At 42.0% G+C, this 22834-nt stretch overlaps 1 protein-coding gene across 5 annotated transcripts in view; it reads right to left on the bottom strand.

Annotated features, from left to right (window-relative positions):
* The window catches only part of FRMPD4 (FERM and PDZ domain containing 4), an 808734-nt gene that overhangs the window by 399575 nt on the left and 386325 nt on the right, over positions 1 to 22834 (bottom strand). For 4 of the 5 annotated variants that reach the window (XM_073586154.1, XM_073586150.1, XM_073586151.1 and 1 more), the window contains one exon: positions 13319 to 13435. The exons of the other annotated variant lie outside the window; for it this stretch is intronic. In XM_073586154.1, the coding sequence (XP_073442255.1) occupies positions 13319 to 13435 (117 nt within the window). The remainder of the gene's footprint in view (positions 1 to 13318; positions 13436 to 22834) is intronic. 5 annotated transcript variants of the gene reach the window in all.

The raw sequence follows: 22834 nt of genomic DNA, 5'->3' as shown, positions 1-22834 counted from the left end.
TCCTTTAGCGAGTTAATACAAAAATGACCACCTTGCTTGGCGCTACCTCCCAGAAAAAGCAGAGAATCATAGGTAGTGGAGTCCAGTGAAGTGATTCCTATATTAAAGTTAATGCTGTAGAAAAGACATGGACCCGCGTTCCCAAATCATACATCCATCTAATGCTGCTAGGCAGAAATTTACAAAACTAAACTTGAGGTTCATAGTTTAACATTCTGTTCAGACTGTATGAAGCCCACTACCACATCATGGTGAACCTGTAAGTGGACCCCTAACAACTTTTTTAGCCTTAATGATGCCGCACCATGTGTCAATCACCACCTCGGCGACAGTGCACCAGAAGGGCAGATGAACTGGTGCTTCACAGCACCCATGCTGCCAGACTGAGACCCCATGACTCCAGGCGACACCGCCCCATAGGCACAGAGCCATAGCATTAATGGCCACCACACAGCACTTACACCAAGTACAAGGAGCTAGAAAACTCACCTTTGACAAGCTTACAGACCTTATGTTCATTTTTGTAACTTTGTATTTAGCAGCATTAGATCAACATCTAATTTTTGGATGTGCGGTCCATGTCTTCTTCTACAGCATTGTTATATTAAAGTTAATGCAAGTCATTTCGGGCTGCACTGGTAGCACTGATTTGTATGTTAAAGAACCTAAATCTCCTTTAAGACCCCATAGTAACTACAAGGCCTGCGGCTCTAAGTACACACATAGTAATGCCATAGAAAAATAGTTTTAGCCTAAAATCATCCACAATCAGTTCTGGAAATAGTAAATTATCTTTATAAAAAAATATATATAGAATTTCCAACAAGGGTTGAGCACATGTTTGCATTGGATAGTTGCATCCACCATAGACTTATTGCTGTTTACTACCATAATAGTAAATGCCTCAGTGTCAAGACTTTGGTTTCTTGATTCATTAATGATTATGTTATTTTCTATCAGTGCAGGGTCATGGTGTGAAGTCTTTTTGCCTTCAGTAATAAAGTAAAAGAAAAGTAGACAGACTACTGCACTTCCTGGTATACTGTATTTAAAAGAAATAGTCTAAAATTTCTATTGTTGATAATACGTGCATTATAGAAAAAGTGTAAGTGGAGTATTTCAGCCATAATGTATGAAATCTTAATAATTACTTTTTGATTGATACTGGCATAAAGAAGTAGTATTTGCTTACCTAGGCTAGCTGCACATTAACGTTTTTTAGCGCTGCACTTCGTGCGCAATAGAAACGCATGCAAAAAAATGCATAATGCGTTTTGCATGCGTTTGCGTTTTTTAGGCGCATGCATTTTAACCAGTTTCTAGCCATGTTAACTCTTAAACCGCATGCGATTTCAAACGCAGGCGTGCGCATGTCTATGCGCACGCCTGCGTTCCCATAAACTGTAATGTGTTATTTTTGAGCATGCGTTTTTTTATGCCGTTGGACGGACCCAAAAATGCAACAGGTTGCGTCGGGCGCTCCTAGGCAGGCGCACACTACAAAGAAGTCCATGTGCACGAAAACGCATACGAATGCATGCAAACGCTAGACCATGCGCCCACCATGTTAAACATAGGGGCGCATGCGCATGGACGCGCACGATGCGCTGCGCTAAAAACGCTAATGTGAAACCAGCCTTACACAGAGTTTTCACAGACAAAGGCTTTTAGTGTAGTAGTGCACACATATACTGTAAGTGTACAGACACACATAGGGTATTGTAGAAGAAATGGATTTTTGTTCACTACAGTCATGTGAACTGACAACATGGCTACTTTCTAACACAATTTCCTAATGCCTGTTTGCATGCATGGATTATTTCTAATACCTCCTAATGGTCCTTATTGATGTACAGGGATATTAAGTGTCAACGTTCAAGAGGCCAGAGACAGCGAGTCTAGAAAAGGTTCAGACTTCAAGGTTACAAAATGTTACACAAGAAGCTGTCACAGTTGTGATGTTTGTTCTCCTCCCCAAACCTTCTACTTAAACCCCAGCATTAAAAGAGAATTACCGTAAATCCCTTTTTATTCTGTCTTACGATAATTATACACACCACTAGTACACATATTGCAATGTAAATGGCACTGGTAGGTAGCACTTGCACTTTGCTTATCATGAAAATCGAGACATCATAATAGCAGTCACAAATGGAAACTCTCTACTGGTTGAATTTGATGGACATACAGTGGGGAAAAAAAGTATTTAGTCAGTCAGCAATAGTGCAAGTTCCACCACTTAAAAAGATGAGAGGCGTCTGTGATTTACATCATAGGTAGACCTCAACTATGGGAGACAAACTGAGAAAAAAAAATCCAGAAAATCACATTGTCTGTTTTTTTTTCATTTTATTTGCATATTATGGTGGAAAATAAGTATTTGGTCAGAAACAAGCAATCAAGATTTCTGGCTCTCACAGACCTGTAACTTCTTCTTTAAGAGTCTCCTCTTTCCTCCACTCATTACCTGTAGTAATGGCACCTGTTTAAACTTGTTATCAGTATAAAAAGACACCTGTGCACACCCTCAAACAGTCTGACTCCAAACTCCACTATGGTGAAGACCAAAGAGCTGTCAAAGGACACCAGAAACAAAATTGTAGCCCTGCACCAGGCTGGGAAGACTGAATCTGCAATAGCCAACCAGCTTGGAGTGAAGAAATCAACTGTGGGAGCAATAATTAGAAAATGGAAGACATACAAGACCACTGATAATCTCCCTCGATCTGGTGCTCCACGCAAAATCCCACCCCGTGGGGTCAGAATGATCACAAGAACGGTGAGCAAAAATCCCAGAACCACGCAGGGGGACCTAGTGAATGAACTGCAGAGAGCTGGGACCAATGTAACAAGGCCTACCATAAGTAACACACTACGCCACCATGGACTCAGATCCTGCAGTGCCAGACGTGTCCCACTGCTTAAGCCTGTACATGTCCGGGCCCGTCTGAAGTTTGCTAGAGAGCATTTGGATGATCCAGAGGAGTTTTGGGAGAATGTCCTATGGTCTGATGAAACCAAACTGGAACTGTTTGGTAGAAACACAACTTGTCGTGTTTGGAGGAAAAAGAATACTGAGTTGCATCCATCAAACACCATACCTACTGTAAAGCATGGTGGTGGAAACATCATGCTTTGGGGCTGTTTCTCTGCAAAGGGGCCAGGACGACTGATCCGGGTACATGAAAGAATGAATGGGGCCATGTATCGTGAGATTTTGAGTGCAAACCTCCTTCCATCAGCAAGGGCATTGAAGATGAAACTTGGCTGGGTCTTTCAACATGACAATGATCCAAAGCACCCCGCCAGGGCAACGAAGGAGTGGCTTCGTAAGAAGCATTTCAAGGTCCTGGAGTGGCCTAGCCAGTCTCCAGATCTCAACCCTATAGAAAACCTTTGGAGGGAGTTGAAAGTCCGTGTTGCCAAGCGAAAAGCCAAAAACATCACTGCTCTAGAGGAGATCTGCATGGAGGAATGGGCCAACATACCAACAACAGTGTGTGGCAACCTTGTGAAGACTTACAGAAAACGTTTGACCTCTGTCATTGCCAACAAAGGATATATCACAAAGTATTGAGATGAAATTTTGTTTCTGACCAAATACTTATTTTCCACCATAATATGCAAATAAAATGAAAAAAAAACAGACAATGTGATTTTCTGGATTTTTTTTTCTCAGTTTATCTCCCATAGTTGAGGTCTACCTATGATGTAAATTACAGACGCCTCTCATCTTTTTAAGTGGTGGAACTTGCACTATTGCTGACTGACTAAATACTTTTTTTCCCCACTGTATATCTTTTTTTTTTATCATACTAACTATATAACTATGGTGGGCTGATTAAAAGCGTTTTGGGGGAAATTAAAATTGTGTATGAACTGACAGCAAAAAAATAAAAATAAAATTAAAACTGGATATTTACTTCTTGGAAAAATTATATTTTTTAAACCAGTTTCTGCCCTTTTAGCGAAGTTAGTTTCTTCCTTCCCACAACACTTCGTTCCTTGTCTTTACCCTGCTAGCAGCAAAATAATATTAATGTGGGGTGTATTGACCTCCCATCTTGAAGAGTGTCAGCTAGTAAGAATGGAGACCTATGGCTTTTGGGACATATGTTGCTGTGAATTCTTGAAACAACACTTCCTCCTGTGCCGAGACTGAATAGAGATCTTTTGGTCCTTGACTAAAGTAATTAAAAATTTATTACAGGCAAGTTGCCAATAAATGTTTTTATATAAAATGTTTAATTCCCTGAACACCCTCTTAAGTTAATATGCCCAGCATAGTAACATAGTATCGCTTAGAAAAGTAAATGCTCATCAAGTTCAACAAGGAGATAGCTCCAAGTTGTATGTTCTTTTGCCAAACACATGCAGCCTGTTGGCTATGAAATAGTAAAGCTATAAAAGAATGAAGATGTCTTGTCCCTGGAATTTGCTTTTAAAATATAATAAATGTATCATGAACAAAGTGAACTTTATTTTTATCTATTTTAATTCAGGTCACCTGACCAGTTTCTAATTCTGCCTCAATGGCTTGACAGCAAATGTGGGTTGTGGACAAAGAAGACATTACAGAAAAGTCAGTGGGATACGAATTGCTGTGGTGTTACTGTCTGGGAAAACTACTTTAGTACATTATATAAAAACATTTCTAGAGTCGAGAAATTGCTACTTGAAGACAAACATAGCCAATGTGGCCTAAACACTATGTTATTCATTAGGGTTGATAGCTGGATACAGCAATCATTGCAGATGTAATCAGGGTGATGTTTCAGGCTGCGATGCTAGTCTACTTTCCATAGATATTCAACATTATAAATTCCGAGCAACCTCTAGCAGAAAATAAGGATCACTGTAGACAATTTAGAAGTTAATAAGAATTACGTTTTTATTATTTATTATTCCATATTATTTAAGGATGTTTCTAATAGGAAGGACAGTGACTGAAACAAGATTAGCTGCATAACAGCTGAATTGAGACAGAAAGAAATCCTAACTAAAATAATTGCAGGCAGAGGAACACGAGTTTCATATATTTGATTCTTACTAAGGATATCCTTTGCAAATCTGTATATGCTGTCAAACTCTTTTTCAAGTGGAACTGAACTTACTTTAATTTGACAAAACTCTGTATTCTCAAGAATACGGATTTCTTGTAATTCGCTCTGCATAAAGTCTTCAAAATGGCAGCCAGCTGCATCTGCCTTTTTGCTGCAATCTAGATGGCCAGCAAAAGTTTAAAAAACAACAATAAAAAACGCAATATCACTGTCCTCACAAGCTGTGCTGCCTCTAGTTCACACTGGCACCCTGTACTCAGGGCATCTTCCATAGTCACAAACTGGTGGCTTCACATTTAAATAGGACCCCAAGTCAAAATCAGAACATGGAGGTCACAACTGGAAGTCCTGTTGTAGAGCGAAGAGAGCTGCGCGTGTTTGTAGAAAGACGAGGGTCTAAGGATAGTAGGCACTGGAGGCAGCAGGGTTGTCAGCACTGCTGAGAGGTGAGGTATTATTAACATTATTTATTTTTTTTTACATTTTAGCTTTTTTATGTTCTGTTAAATTTCCAAGAGATCAGAGGCACCAAAAATGGTTAGTATATGAAAACACATAGTTTTTATTCCACCCTTAAAAATCACATAGCAACAATAGAAAAGTGAGGTAGATAGGGCAACGTTTTGGCCATAATTGTCCTTTATCAAGTCAGAAATATAATAATAAAAATATTGCCAAGTGGAGCAAGTGATATCAAGTCATATCAAGTTAACACAGAGTTACCAATGATGCATGAAAATTGTTCAGTGGATCAAGTTTATTATGTTCTGTGGTTGAGGGAGACCCCAGATCCTAACAGGGAGCATTCAATTCACGGAGGATAACTTCTTGGGAAATCAAATTTCCCACAAAATCTATGCAAATTGGCAAAATTATGTCAGATCTACTCATCTCTATCCAGAATCCACCAAATACACATCATTTTTTCAGCATTTTCTGATGGGAATCCACTTGAAAAATTCATCCAAAGTGCTCCATAAAATGAACATAATTTTATGTTACATCCATGTTTCCAAACCCTGGAGTGGTTAGAAGAAGTGACACATCCGTTCTTCAGGTGGCTTGTGCCATACTTGATACTGTGGCGTAAAATACGCTGCATGAATGGAAACAAAGCCACCAGTGTTTTCCTGAAGGGGTTTTGTATGGGGAAAAGTCAGCAGGATTTAATGTGCACATAGCCTTAATAAATATACCCCACTGTGGTAGAAAAACAGACCCTTAGGAAATTACTTAGCACAGATATTTGGAATCATGGTCGTGTTCTTCCTCAACTAACAGGCTCATGTAAAACTGCACATTCAGTATGTCTACCCTTGATATGTATGTAGTAAATATCCCATATAACCTTGCATCTGAGATTACTGTGTTTTTAAACTATGAGGGTTATATATTGCCATAAAAGTTACGACACATCGGTGGTGCGTTCCAGGGATGTGTCACGGGGGCTTAGTTCAACTAAGGCTGAAATACCCGGGGCCCCTGTGGTGTCCCTTTTACTAGGGGAAACCCTGTCTGACCCTCAACCCAGGGTTTTTGCTGAAGGTGCAAATGCCTGAGCCTCCGACCTTTCCTTATCTCCTGCTCAGCCCTGCACTTAACCCTCCACCCTCCACCCAGTGAGGAGTCACACCACCAAAGCTCCCACACAAATAATGACAGACAGGGAGAACTTAAACTGCACTGCGCCGCACACACACAGGAATAAACAGTAATGTGAACAGGGCACAACTAAACACAAATATGGGAAGGAGAAAGGATAACGACGGATCATACGACACCAGATATGAATCTCTCTCTCTTGAACACCTCCACTCCAGACCGGAACCACTTGGTATGAAACACAAGCTATAATCGGCGACGCCCATATGCCAGTATGACTATTTAAAGACCGCGGGCGTGACTAACCTTCCAACCTGGTCTCCAGCAGGATTAACCCCCGAGAGCCTGAAGATCAAACCGGCGCCACTGAGGCTATAGTGGCTGGAGGTGGAACTACCTCTGCCTGCCGGATGCTGTGGTGTGAACAGCGTCCGACATGACAGTACCCCGTCTTCTACGAGGGACCCCAGGGCCCTCAAGACTCATAGGACCCGGCTTGTCCGGATGACGACGGTGAAAAGAACTGACCAGCCGATCCGCATGTATGTCTGAGGCTGGAACCCAAGACCTCTCCTCTGGACCATACCCCCGCCAGTGCACCAAATACTGAAGAGTACGGCGTACTACTCGAGAGTCCACCACCTTGGCGACCTCGAACTCTAACTCGCCATCCACCATGACTGGAGGTGGCATCGGCGTCGTGTCCACCAAGCCTACCACCTTTTTCAATAAAGCCCTGTGAAAAACGTTATGTATTCTGTACACCGCAGGAAGTTCCAACCGATAAGCCACTGGGTTAATGATGGCAGAAATCCTAAAAGGCCCAATAAACCTTGGACCCAGTTTTAAAGATGGGATTTTGAGTTTTATGTTCTTCGTAGCTAACCACACCCATTCACCCACACACAGGTCCGGACCTGGCACGCGTCTACTGTCAGCCACCCGTTTGTACCTGGCACTCATGCTCAACAAACGCTGTTTCACCCGCCTCCAGACTGATGACAATTGGGCTCCTAGCTGATCCTCCTCCGGGACACCCCCGGAGTCACCCTGACGTAAGGTACAAAACTGAGGATGTTGACCGTACACACAAAAGAATGGAGACTCTCCTGATGACTCTTGGCGGTGATTATTTAATGCGAATTCGGCCACAGGAAGGAAAGTAGACCACTCCTCCTGGTTGTCGGACACAAAGCATCGTAAATACTGTTCTAGATTTTGGTTCATGCGCTCAGTTTGTCCATTAGACTGTGGATGAAACGCCGATGAATGTGACAACTTGATCCCCAACCTAGAGCAAAAAGCTTTCCAAAACCTCGCCACAAATTGCGTACCCCTATCAGATACTATGTCAGACGGTACTCCGTGGAGTCTGACCACCTCCTTCACAAATACCTGAGCCAACGTCTTAGCATTGGGCAAAGAGGACAACGCCACAAAATGCGCCATCTTTGAAAAACGGTCAACCACCACCAGGATGACCGTGTTCCCTGCCGAGGCTGGCAAGTCAGTGATAAAATCCATGGAGATTTCTGTCCATGGCCTATTGGGTACCCCCAGAGGCTGTAGCGTGCCAGCAGGACGGGTTCGGGGTGACTTAGCCCTAGCGCACGTGATGCAAGCTGCCACGTACGAGACCACGTCCTGCCGGATTTTGGGCCACCAGAAACGACGCGATACCAGCTCTAAGGTGCCCTTCACCCCTGGGTGACCAGCCAGTACCGAATCGTGGTGTTCCTTCAACACCTTAGGCCGAAGATGCAGGGGTACAAATGATTTGTTGGCGGGAAGTCCTGGTGGTACCTCCTCTTGGGCCTCGGCAATCTCCGCCTCTACCTCAGTCGTGAGAGCCGAGACTACTACCCCTTTCTGGAGGATGGGTACCGGCTCTTCCCGAGGTTCTCCCCCCGGAAAACACCTAGACAAAGCATCCGCCTTGGTGTTTTTAGCCCCGGGACGGTACGTCACAAGAAAATTGAAACGAGTAAAAAACAATGCCCAGCGAGCCTGCCTAGGAGACAGACGCTTGGCCGACTCCAGGTAGAGCAGATTCTTATGGTCGGTGATAACTGTGACCTGGTGAGCCGCCCCCTCCAAGAAGTGTCGCCATTCCTCAAAAGCCAGTTTGATGGCCAACAACTCCCTGTTGCCGATATCATAATTCCGTTCGGCCGGCGACAGCTTCTTGGAGAAGTAGGCGCATGGATGCATCTCGCTCAAGGACGAGCCTTGAGACAGTACTGCCCCCACTCCCACCTCCGACGCATCAACCTCTACCACAAAAGGTTTAGACACGTCTGGTTGCACCAGAATGGGGGCTGAAGCAAAACTATTCTTCAGACGCTCAAATGCACGTATAGCCACCTCAGGCCAGTTCGCCAGATCGGCACCCTTCTTTGTCATGTCCGTGAGCGGTTTGGCGACAGTCGAAAAGTGTTTTATAAATTTCCTATAATAATTCGCAAACCCAAGGAACCGCTGGAGTGCTTTCAGACTCTCCGGCCTCTCCCATTGCAACACCGCTTGCACCTTAGCGGTGTCCATTTTAAAACCGGCTGCGGACACAATATATCCCAAAAAGGGCAACTCCTGGACAAAAAATAAACATTTTTCCAGCTTAGCATAGAGCTGGTTCTCCCGGAGCAACTGTAACACCTGCCTAACATGCTCCAAATGAGTGTCCCGATCGCTAGAATAAATGAGGATATCATCCAGGTATACAATCACAAATCTCCCCAGGACATGAGCAAATACATCATTAATAAAATGTTGGAAAACGGCAGGCGCGGTGGTCAACCCAAACGGCATAACCAGACTCTCAAAATGACCCTCAGGAGTGTTAAACGCCGTCTTCCACTCATCCCCCTGACAGACCCTTTTGAGGTTATACGCCCCCCTGAGGTCCAGCTTGGAAAACCATTTCGCCCCCGCTACCTGGTTGAACAAATCCGGGATCAACGGCATTGGGTAGGGATCACGGATAGTAATCTGGTTTAACTCTCGGAAATCCAGACACGGGCGTAACCCCCATCTTTCTTCTTAATGAAGAAAAACCCCGCGGCTACAGGCGAGGACGAAGGCCGGATGTGACCTTTGCTCAGACTCTCCGCGATGTAGTCTTTCAGAGCTTGTCTCTCAGGACCAGAAATATTAAACATCCTGGCCTTAGGTAATTTGGCCCCGGGTTTTAACCTAATAGCACAGTCATAGGCTCTATGTGGAGGCAGTTCTGAGCAACCCTTCTCAGAGAAAACATCTGCGAAATCCTGCAAAGCCTCCGGCAGGCTGGGCGTCACGGCGGACACACATGTGGCCAAGCAATTGTCTTGGCAGAAACCACTCCATTGTACTATGTCCTGAGTTTTCCAATCAATTACTGGGTTGTGCCTGGACAGCCATGGAAAACCCAGGACCATTTGAGCTGGGAGATTACGGAGGACCCTACATGTAACCGACTCAGAATGTAGGACCCCAATGTGGAGTTTCACCTCTGCCACAAACTCAGTAATCTCCCCTTGAGGGAGGGGAACAGCATTAATGGTCACCACCTGTATGGGGTGAGGAAGTTTTTCGATCTTAAACCCGGCGGTGTGTGCAAACTCCTCATCTATGAGATTGGTGGCGGAACCGCTATCCACAAACACTGATATAGGTAGCTCTCTGCCGGCGATAATAACCTTGGCAGGGAGCATACATTGAGATACCATCATGGAGGATATGCATACGCTCAGTTGGGTCTCCTCCATACCCTCTGAGCTTAACAGTTTTCCGCCGGTGTGACCCTCTTAGGTAGTACCGGGCAAACGTTAACATAATGACCTCCTTTACCACAGTAGAAACATGCTCCGGGCTTCCGGAATCCCGGAGCGCGAGGCTGAACCTGTGCCACGCCAGCAATCTGCATAGGTTCAGGGGACTCATCTACTTCAACCACACCTGCACCTCTGTTTTCCCCCAGAGGTAGCGTCTCCTGTGCCCCCTGACGAAAACGGCGATCAATACGTATCACCAAACTCATGGCAGACTCCAATGATGCCGGAGTCTCATACATCAGGAGGGCTTGTTTCACCCTCCCTGATACCCCATGAATAAACTGGCTCCGCAGTGCTGGGTCATTCCACTGTGTGTCTACAGCCCAGCGGCGAAATTCTGAACAATAGTCTTCTGCCAAGCGCTCCCCCTGGCGGAGGGCGCGGATTTTAGATTCCGCTAGAGCCAGTCGGTCAGGGTCATCGTAAATGAGCCCGAGGGCAGAAAAAACATTATCGACCGAATGAAATGTAGCAGAGTCAGCTGGTAAGGAAAATGCCCATGCTTGGGGGTCACCACTCAGTAATGACAACACCAGCCCTACTCGCTGGGCCTCATTACCTGAGGATATTGGCCGCATGCGGAAGTATAATTTGCAGGCCTCCCGAAATACGACAAATTTGCTGCGATCGCCTGAAAATCGTTCTGGCAGCGGAAACTTCGGCTCTGCACCGATACCTGCAGATGCCGTTTGCACCTTTGCTACTACCAGGCCCTGCTGCTGAACTGCCCCTTTCAACTCGGAGACCTGTATGGACAGCGCCGCCAACTGGCGGGTTATGGAATCTAATGGATCCATGGACTCCTGAAAAAATGTGGGCTGATTATAATGTCACGGGGGCTTAGTTCAACTAAGGCTGAAATACCCGGGGCCCCTGTGGTGTCCCTTTTACTAGGGGAAACCCTGTCTGACCCTCAACCCAGGGTTTTTGCTGAAGGTGCAAATGCCTGAGCCTCCGACCTTTCCTTATCTCCTGCTCAGCCCTGCACTTAACCCTCCACCCTCCACCCAGTGAGGAGTCACACCACCAAAGCTCCCACACAAATAATGACAGACAGGGAGAACTTAAACTGCACTGCGCCGCACACACACAGGAATAAACAGTAATGTGAACAGGGCACAACTAAACACAAATATGGGAAGGAGAAAGGATAACGACGGATCATACGACACCAGATATGAATCTCTCTCTCTTGAACACCTCCACTCCAGACCGGAACCACTTGGTATGAAACACAAGCTATAATCGGCGACGCCCATATGCCAGTATGACTATTTAAAGACCGTGGGCGTGACTAACCTTCCAACCTGGTCTCCAGCAGGATTAACCCCCGAGAGCCTGAAGATCAAACCGGCGCCACTGAGGCTATAGTGGCTGGAGGTGGAACTACCTCTGCCTGCCGGATGCTGTGGTGTGAACAGCGTCCGACATGACAGGATGTGATCTTCCCGTGGCTTGCTTCTTCAAGCTGTCTGTCTTTGAAGGCAAAGGTTTTTTCCTCATCTACCAATGTATCTTGCTATGGGCTCTAGCTAGGAGTACCGTAAATCGATTACCGAGTGCACCCAGTGACAATAATGCTTTTTACTCAGAGGTTTGCACTTCTGTAACAGATTGTTCCTTTTCCCTATAATTCACATTAGATACTCTTCATAAGACCAGCAAATAACAACACTGATACCTACATACTGATAATAAACAACAGAGGGGTAAAATATCTAAAATCTCATTTACATACATATATATAGGCTTAGATTAACATAGATATGTAAGATATTATTTGTGTATACCATGCTGCTTTCAGACAGACATACTTCATGTTTTGATTCCTATAATTGTGCCTAAATGATACATATACTGTATGTTAAAACGTCCTTAAAGGGGTTTATACATACACTGTGTCAGCACTCTGTGATTAATGAATTCATGAACTTTGCTATTGCTATATGTGCAAATAACGTTAGTATTAAATTGCTGTACAAGTACACATCACAAATACCCTGTGACCAATATACTACTATATACATACACTGTGTGTCAGCACACTACAATTAATGAATATATGAACTTCACTATTGCTATACATGTAAAAAGCGTAAAATACTTAGTTAACATTTTTTGATTAAGAAATTAAGTTTAAAGAAATGGTTGGATGGCTTTTTCATTTCTTGGTCAAAACATGTTAACTGTTTATGTGTATAGCAAAATTGGAGTTCATGTATTCATTAGATGCAGTATGCTGCTATACAGTGTATGTATGTGTTTGTATATTGTCCACAGCGTATTGTACATGTGTATATTAATTATATAGTAAAAATGTGTGAGCTCTTTTTTCATTTTTCTTTTGTTGTTCAACAAAGTAAATGTTTAGGCATTGATGTACTTAAAATGAAAAATGGAGGCCAACTCATATACTTACAGCCCCACTGACACAGCGCCACCTTTGGAAACAATGCTTTGGAATTCACCGAAAGACTTTGTGGGTGACTACAAAAGTATATAATAAGAGAAACATCCGATGGCATGCTCTTCTAATCACCTACATGCTGCAGCAGCAGTCCTGTAACTTCTGGACAGAGCTGGCATTGCTTCCAGGGGTGGCGTAGACATCCGACACAGCCTGTTCTGGATCCACTGTTAGACGAGTTTATCCCTTTTTTTCTTTTTCTAACCATCTGTGCTGTTTCTCTTTTCTGTGCCAGACAACCTCATTAATGATTAAAGCTTTTCAAGCACCATATTATTATATAGAATATTGGTTATCTTCGTTAAGAAAAATAGTTATAGAAAGAGCTACATAATACCTTTACAAAAGGACAGATAAGAGAACAAATGTTTTACCTGATGAAGAAGTCTCTCCCGTCTCTGTTTGTCGCCATCTCCCATCCATAAGGTGATCCCTGAGGCAAGTTCCAGGTCCCAGTAGGTGGAGGCCACCCTGAAGACTTTGCTCTGTGGCTGCAGAAAAAAAAATCATAACTTCAACTCTTCTAGCTATGTCCATTCACTGATAAACAAAATACCCATCCCAGTCTTGCCTATTTAAAGGGGTTGTCCAGGGCTTTCACATTAATGACCCATCCTTAAGATAAGTGGGTGCGCGACAACGGGCACTCTCACCGATCAGCTGTTGCCAGTGTCGGTGGCTATTGGAACTGATTCGTTACGGAGATGCTGTCACGGTCACGCGTGTCTGGACACAGCGAGTACCGCAAGGCGAACCCATGTGACACGCGTGACCCTGGATACACCGCCTCCAGTGGGGCGAATTTAAATAATAAGACGTGCAGCTGGATACACCGCCTCCAACTGGCGAATTTAGATATTACATGTATATATATATAAAAGTCTGGAAACCCCGCTTCCAGTAAGGCGAATTTAAATAATAAGGGAAACCTGGGTAACATTAACAATGGAGGGCCCTGCCATAGGGAATGGGAACGTGGAGACCTCCTGCACTCCCCTGAGTCAGTGTCTCTACACTCCTATCGCTCCCTATGCCGGTTCCGCACCGGGCGACGCACGCATACGTTAAAACCCTGACTCACCCTGCACCTAAACCCTCACTAGGGAATTGGTCAGTGTGGAAACTAATCCCACCACTGCACTAAACACACATAAAGAAAAAATGACAATACAGGGCGACACCACTTAGCTTTGCTCTGTTGCTTACGCTCCCAGCAACAGAGCCCACCACCTGCGTGCATCTTCTCCTTCAACCGGATCCATCACCTTAACCGGATCCATCACCATAGTGCAGCCTTGGAGCAGAGTCCACCACCAGTTGCAGCTGCCCAGAAAACAGAGTCCCAAAGATGAGTCCAGCTTCTGCCAAAATGTCCAGCATGCTTGAATCCAACTTTTCTGCCAATAAGTCCAGCATGCTTGAGTCCAGCTTTCAGCAACCAAGTCCAGCATGCTAAGTGCAACTCTCACCATAGTCGCCACTTCCACCAAGCCATGCAAGCACTTCCTGCTGACACCATAAACTGTGACTCCACCACGCCCTGCCAGCCCTTCTTGCAGACCACATCTTTGGACTCCATAGCTTGCACTTGTCCCCTCTGGCTGGGCTGCCCAGGACTCCTGTTCAGCTCCATCATTCACCCAGGCTTACTTTTGAAAGACTAACTATCACCAACACTGATCAACACACCTGACACTCTTTTATAGCGCATCACACCTGATTTGTAATTACATGCACATTAAACCAAAGAAATAAAGTGCGATACCACCCACCACCACCGGGGCAACTTAGAACAAACGACACCATGTGTAAAAATTCTAATGGCACCCGGGGGCAATCAACCCACTTTGGCACCAAGCCAAAGGAAAAAAAGTTCACTTTGTCCATTTACTTGTCAGATCCACCTTGGATCATGACAGATGCATAGTACAGCTCTGTCAATGAAACAGTAGAGGAGGCTGTTTACTGCACATCCATCCCCTATTGATTTGAATATGGGGCAGAAGTACAGTACCCAGCTGCTGCCATTATACCATCACTGTGCTTTACAGCTCCATTTCTGAGCAATTCTGGCCGTCGCTGACATCAGGAAAAGTTGATCGGTGGGGGTGCTGTACCTCCCCGATCAGACTTTGATGATCTATTCTAAAAAGACCTGGACAAGCCCTTTAATAAAAACTGTATACGGATAGCCCATACAATACCAGTTGTGTGACATTAGTAAGTAAAGTAAGTAAGTAAGTAAATTAAGATTTTGGAAAATTATAAATATAAAGAGTGGTAAAATATCTGTTTCAATAAGATTATTTAACTTTTTAATATAATTTGTATAAGGTAAAGAAAACATTGTAAAAATATATATGACTGGATATAAAAGGCAAGAAATATCTAAGAAATGGCAAATGCATAAATCGTAATATGAGATACCCTCATGTGCACTGCCCATAAATAAAGTACCATTAGTAGCTATTTCAGCATACACAAAAGCCACATGCAAAGCATTTGTAGACAGGGACTTGACTAGGTCACCATAAATGTATGTACAGGGGAGCTAGCTTTGGAAAAGATGATATGTGCTACAGAACTCTCTTCTTCTTTATACACTCTTTGCGTAATTGACCACAAAAGCATTTGGTTGAAGAGCCCATATACATAATAAGTCAATTCGTTATCCAGCATTGACATAAGACTAAAATAGAGTATGCATGGTTTTATACTTGTCTTACTAGTACTTGATTTACTAATGCTACAATGCAATTTCAATATCTATTATTATGGATATAAAGATCTAGTTACTTTGCAATTTTTATAGAACCAGTTTATTATGTGTTTATAGGCGACAACCACCATTGATATCTATATTTATTTAATAATAATTTAAAATTATTAGGCAACATTTAAAATCTTTGCTAAAAATATCGTACCTTTTGATGTCTATACATCTTCACAGTAGCAGACCTTTAAATATACCCTATTTGGTATATTAGCAGGAAGTTGGGAACCAGATGAAAAAAGATATATCTGTAAACTCAGACTATGTGGTGTTTGTTTCTAGTTCGTTACCCTGAAGATGCATAGATATGCATAGGAGCTCTGAGCTCAAAACAATAGTAATTTTTTTAAATGATGACTTGCAAATGATTTATTATAGATGTATCGGGGAAATAAATATCGATTGCACAGGTGAACCTAACTAGTAATTCTAGAAAAACAGAAATGATGAGAGATCAAAAAGTTGAAATTTGATGAAAGGTGGATGTGTTTCTGGGAAAGGCTTTGGCAAAGTTGTCATGCTTTTTAGATGTTTATCATGGTCCATCCTTATAAAGTTTTATTACAGCCATTAAGGTTAATTGATTTCGATTCAACATGATGACAACGTGATGCTTGAACCAGAAAAGGTTGGGCATCTCTGTATTAAATAATTTATCTTTTAACATATACTGTATACATAATTACATTCACTTGATTAATTGCATTTTTTGTAATAGCAAATAAATGAAAAAAAGACTATATACATGTTATATTCTCATGCCATTTCAAATACTCTCCAAAAAGTCAGTATGTTGGCATTTTACGTAATGCAATCTATGCGGTAAAGTAGACTTAATCACAAAAAAGCATGATCAGTCAGGCAAATTACTGCATGGGCTCAGGATTACGTCCAGAAAATATTGACTAAGCACAGTTAACCATGCAATTCACAAATACAAGTTAAATCTCTAACATTCAAAGAAGAAACCATATGTCAACGCAATCCAGAAATTCTGTCATCTTCTTGGGGCCAAAGCTCATTTAAAATGGACTGAGGCCAAATAGAAGTCTCTTCTGTCAGAGGAATGCAAATTTTGAATTCTTCAAGGAAACCATGGAAGTTGTGTCCTGTGGACCCATGAGGAGAGAGGCTATCCAGCTTGTTATAAGCATACAGATCAAAAGCCTTCATCTCTGATTGTATTGGGCTGCATTACTGCCTATGGCCAGAGCAGCTTACACATTTTGAAAGCCTCTATTAATTCAAATCATTATAAAGAGGTTTTAGAACAAAATATATCCCCATTACGATGGCATGTATTTCAGGGAAGGCCTTGAATATTTAAGCAAGACATTGCTAAACCACATACTGACTCCTTCACAACAGCATGGCTCAGCAGAATAGTTTGGGTGATCAAATGTATGCCTGCTGTCCAGATCTTTCACCAATAAAAAAATTGGCGAATTATTAAACAAAAATCAGGAAAAGAGGAACCGGGACTGTTGAGCAGCTAGAACCATACATCAGACAAGAAACGGTTAATATTCCTCCCCAAAACTCCAGCAATTGGTCTCACTTCCCAAACCTTTACACATGGTTGTAAAAAGAGAAGGGGTGCTACACAATTGTAGACATGGCTCCGTCCCAACATTTTTGAGATCCATTGCTGCCATGAATTTTTAAATTAGTTAATTTTTTCAAATTAAATGTAAAACTAACTAATGTTCACCTTCTGATCTGTGTTCTATGTTCTATTGTGAACAACATGTGGCTAAAGGAGATTTCCAAATACCGTATATACTCGAGTATAAGCCAACCGGAGTACAAAAATGTGCTGAAAATCTTGGCTTATACACGAGTATATATCGTAATTGCATTCTTGTTGCATTCATTTTACACAACATCCCAAGTTTTTGCAATTGGGGTTGTATATAAAATTCATGGTACAATAAAGAACTGATGCCTGCTTGCATATCTTACTACTTGAATGCTATTGATGCTTTTTGTATAAATTAAAAGTGATCATCACACTCACATATAAGCTAAATAACTACATACACCCCATGCAGAGCATAATATTTCACTAAACAACAAATCTCTAAGGTTCCCTTGAGGTTTGATTTAAGAATATTTGTGCCAACTCATTATATAGTGGCATGTAAAAGTTTGGGAACTCCTGGTTAAAATTACTGTTATTGTGAACACTTAAGCAAATTGAAGATGAAATGATCTCTAAAAGGCTTATATTTAACGATGACACACTTCCTTTGCATTGTAGGCTTTTTATACATTGTAAAAGTACATTGTCATTTTTTACATTTTTAAAAAGTACAAATAGGAAAATGGGCCAATGCAAATGTTTGGCCACCCTTGGAGATTTGTGTGCTAAAATTACTTTGGCCAATTTTTCAGACCTTAGTTAGCTTGTTAAGGTTATGGCTTGTTTACTATCATTGTTAGGAAAGACCAGGTGATGCAAATTTCCCAGCCTCCTTGAACCTTGTGCCAAAAAACAGCAGCCATGGATTTTTCTAAGCAGCTGCTTAGCACTCTGAAAATAAAAATGGTGTAGGCCCACTAACCAGGAGGAGGCTTTAAGAAGATAGCAAAATGTTTTCAAGTTACCCTTTCCTCAGTTCAAATTTAAATTAATAAATGGCAGTTAACAGGAACAGTATAGGTCAAGATAAGGTCTGGAAGACCAAGCAAAATTTCAGTGAGAGCTGCTATAGGATTGTTATAGGATTGCTATAGAGGCAAGTCAGAACCCCCACTCGATGGCAAAAGACCTTCAGAAAGATTTAGCAGACTCTGGAGTTGTGGAAAACTGATCCATTGATTGATTTTGGAATTGTGGTACAATGATCCAAAAAGTGTGCTTAGGACCATTGATAATGATCCTAAACACATGTCAAAATCCACAATAGACTACCTCAAAAAGTGCAAGCTGAAGGTTTTACAATGACCCTCAGAGTCCTTTAATTTCAACATCATTGAAAATCTGTGGCTAGACCTCAAAATAGCAGTGCATGCCAGACGACCCAGGAATATCACAGAAATGGACGAATTTTCCAAGGAAGAATATATGAAAATCCCTTAAACAAGAGACTGAAAGGCTCTTGGCTGGCTACAAAAAGTTTTGCAAACTGTGATACTTTTAAAAGGGGGTGCTACTAGGTACTAACCATGCATAGTGCCCAAACTTTTGCATCGGCCTATTTTCCTTTTTTTAATTTTTAAAATGTAAAAGATGAAACTATATATTTTTTTGTCTAATCAACTAAGGAAATGTGTAATCTTTAACTAAGTCTTTTACAGATTATTTAATCTTCAAATTTCAAAAAATGCGGATTATCCAATATAGCCAATAGTCCAGGTGCTAGAGGAGCAGAGATCCTGTTGGTATGGCTAAAAAACATTGGTGGCGCAGTGGGGGATGCATGCACCGCCGTGCCTCTGAGGCATTTTTTTGAAATATTGCCTAGCAGTGATAAACTATCAACCGGTGACTACCAAAACTCTTCTTCAAAAGGGCGACTATGTGATAAAGGCCGTTGTTAGGCCGAAACGTCAGCTGTCGCTTCATCACCATCAATTAATTAATAAAAAGCTCACTTTAGCATAATTTAAGTGTGAAGCGATTCTATATTGACTTTACATTTACGGGACCAGAGGCTCCCTTTTCACTAGCACCATATATTCATTATACTAGTCGAGTGCTAGCCATCTGCCATATCTATACTGGAGTATAAATCGACCTGAGTGTAAGCCGAGGCAACTAATTTTGCCATGAAAAACTGAGTAAACTTATTGACTTGAGTATAAGCCGGGTATTCATTGTCCCCTCATCCCCATTCTTGTATGCATGTCTCCCCGTACCTGTACTTGTATGCATAGCTCTTCTGTCCCTATCCTTGTATGCATGGCTCCCCCGTCCCTGTCCTTGTATGCATGGCTCCACCATCGCTGTCCTTGTATGCATGGCTCCCCCATCCCTTCTTTGTATGTATGGCTCCTTATCCCCTATCTTTGTATGCATGGTTCCTATAAAAAAATCCTACTTAACTTGCCTGTGCGCCCTCGCTGCATCTCGTTCTGGTGCCAGCAGCTTTTCCTGCGGAGCGGTCATGTGGCCCAGCTCATTATGGTAATGAATATTCACGCCACGCCTATGGGAGTGACTCACTTGTCAGGAAGAGCTGCTGGCGCCGGAACAAAGGAACAAATGATATGCAGAGAGGGCGAGCAGGGAAGTTAAGTAGGGTGTGGGCTGGAAGCCAACAGCTGTGGCTGTCACTGTGCGCTATTACAGAGAAAGGAATTTTCATTTCTCTTTAGAAGCAACACAGGCTTTAGCCACAGCCGCCGTCTCCTGCCCCTGTGACCCGCTGCTCCGCCGCTCCCCCTCCCCCGTTGGCTTCTGGGACAATGACTTATGTATAAACAGAGAGGGGCATTTTCAGCACAAAAAAATGTGCTGAAAAACTCAGCTTATACATGAGTTCATACGTTACTTACAGTTTTGTATGTATTTGGTAAAAATAATGCTAGCAAAATGTTCTGTAACGAACCATGAATCCGCTTTCTTTAGGTTGACTATACAAAATCACAGAGAATATCCTATATGTTGCTATGGTATATCAAACTATTCCTGTAGACTAATTCCTCTTATTTTCCAAGATGGGTCCTCTTCATTCTGTTACTAGTGAAATATGTTCAAATGGCTAGCAGTTAAGTGCATTAATATCTCAAGTGACTTCCTGGAATGGTAACATGAAGTGAACAATGTGTCAGAAGGGCTTATTGTCCTAAAGTGGGTCACCTCTTTATTTTTCTCCGCTAGTAATTTATTCTGTATTGATGTCTAGATGCAGCATATGGCATGTTAAACTCCACCAAGTAGCAAATTCTTTCTTTTGGCTGGTGATCAACAAGAGTTTTGCATTTGCAGCTTATGATGTACTTTAAAGCCTTTGGCATATTGGCTGAAATGTCCACAGATTTTATGAAATAGGACCAAGAAGATTTGCACAGTGAACAATGATTATACTGTTCTCCCAGATGCCTTCTTTGTTACTGCTGTTGGCAGCTATGTTAGTTAATTTATTGTACATATCAACCAATTAAGCAAGGTGATTACTATGTGCAACAGATATAATATGTTTACTGTACTATGGATGCAAAATATGTGCAGTATGTGAAATTCCCAGCATTTTAATTTTCTCACTGTGCTAAAGGTCTCTTAATAACTTTAATTCAAGACCAGGAAAATGAGAAAAATTTGTGGAGAAAAAAACTACTTCTATGGAACTCGTTTTCATGAATAGTATAGAATAAATTACATAGCTTTTATACAGGGTTTTAGAAGTTTTAGGCCACGTACACATGTTCAGTATTTGGTCAGTATTTTACCTCAGTATTTGGAAGCCAAAACCAGGAGTGGGTGATAAATACAGAAGTGGTGATGTGTTTCTATTATACTTTTCCTCTGATTGTTCCTCTCCTGGTTTTCAATGAAAAATGGAGGCAAGCGCCGAAACGTGTGTCGGGGTGGATGCATCCCTAGGACAGCTCGTGGGTCTCCATCATCACCTTTCTAGCAGGTATTTACCTCTTTGTCTGCACATGCCCCTTGTTATATTTACTGCCTTTTCACTCATTTTTTGCACTAGCGCTGAATATCACAGGCAGTATTACATTTTATATAATGCCTTAATAAATCTTGGCCTGTTTTATGTGCAGATCCTATTTTGGCTAAATATCTTCCTGAGAGACCCCAGATAACATTTCCCCATGCGAATAACCTGAGAGACTATTTAGTAAAAAGTCACTATGTGACTACACCTAGATCAACTTTTCTTGATAATTTTCCTCTTGCTGAAAATGGTTCTTACCCTTGTGGATACTGCGTAGCGTGCCCGAACATGGAACGGACTAAAACGTTCCATAACCAAGGAAGTACTCATACGTATGAAATCAGGAATCGCATAACCTGTGTCTCAAAAGCATTTGTATATTTTGCAACATGTCCATGTAACAAGATATACATAGGCCTGACGACTAGACAATTGAAGGTGCGGATAAGAGAACATGTTCTGGGCATTAAAGCCGCAATGGGTGAAAATGATGTGGATAATCTGAAGACAATTCCTAAACATTTCAAACTTTACCATAACTGTGATAGTACTCAATTGAAGATAAGAGGCATTGGTATGATTAAAATTAATATAAGAGGTGCAAAAATTAGCTGTCAACTGGCCCAATGTGAAATGAAATTTGGACATTGAAAACGGTCCATCCATTGCGTCTTAAAGAGCACAATAGCTTTGCTCCATTTCTCTGACCATCTTAGACTTTTTTAGACTTTTTTATATTTAATTTTTATCTGTATATTTTTATTTTAAAGTATCTATAATAATAAAAAATTTTGTGTGTCTTTTGGAGGTGGTTTTATTAATTATTTTTAATGCTTTTTTTATTCATATTTTATTTTATTATCATTTGTAATTTTTACCTTTTAATAAAATTTGATATGGGCATTCAATCAATTTTTTTGCAGTGTCATTTATTAATTAATTTTTAATTAATTTTTTTCAGATTTGGATATTGACTTCAAGTGTATTTCTGGCTACCCATCCACTCCAGAATTCAGTATAAACTTATTACCTTCACCCACAAAGCCCTCCATGGCTCAGCACCACCCTACATCTCCTCCCTTGTTTCAGTATACCACCCTACCCGCGCCCTCCATTCTGCTGATGACCTGAGGTTAGTATCCTCAATAGTCAGAACCTCCCACTCCCGTCTCCAAGACTTTACACGTGCCGCGCCAATTCTTTGGAATGCACTTCCCAGGTCAATACGATTAGTCCCCAATCCCCACAATTTTAAGCGTGTCCTGAAAACGCATTTATTCAGACTGGCCTATCGCCTCAACACATTAACCTAACCTATCCCTGTGTGGCAGAGCCAAAAGTTTTACCATAACCAGGTTCCCAGCATCATGTTCCCACATGCTTTATGCATCCATTAGCCCTCTGTGTCTGTACTGTTACACACTTAACATTATGGCTGGTCCATACAATCAGGGCAACTGTTACCACCCTCCTTTCGTGTCTACCTCTTTCCTCATAGA

This window comes from Dendrobates tinctorius, unplaced genomic scaffold, assembly GCF_039654945.1.
Source record: "Dendrobates tinctorius isolate UK_male_01 unplaced genomic scaffold, ASM3965494v1 ptg000091l, whole genome shotgun sequence".
Lineage (NCBI taxonomy): Eukaryota > Metazoa > Chordata > Amphibia > Anura > Dendrobatidae > Dendrobates > Dendrobates tinctorius.
Note: the sequence above shows the minus strand (reverse complement) of the source record. Positions and strands in the feature narration are given on the sequence as shown.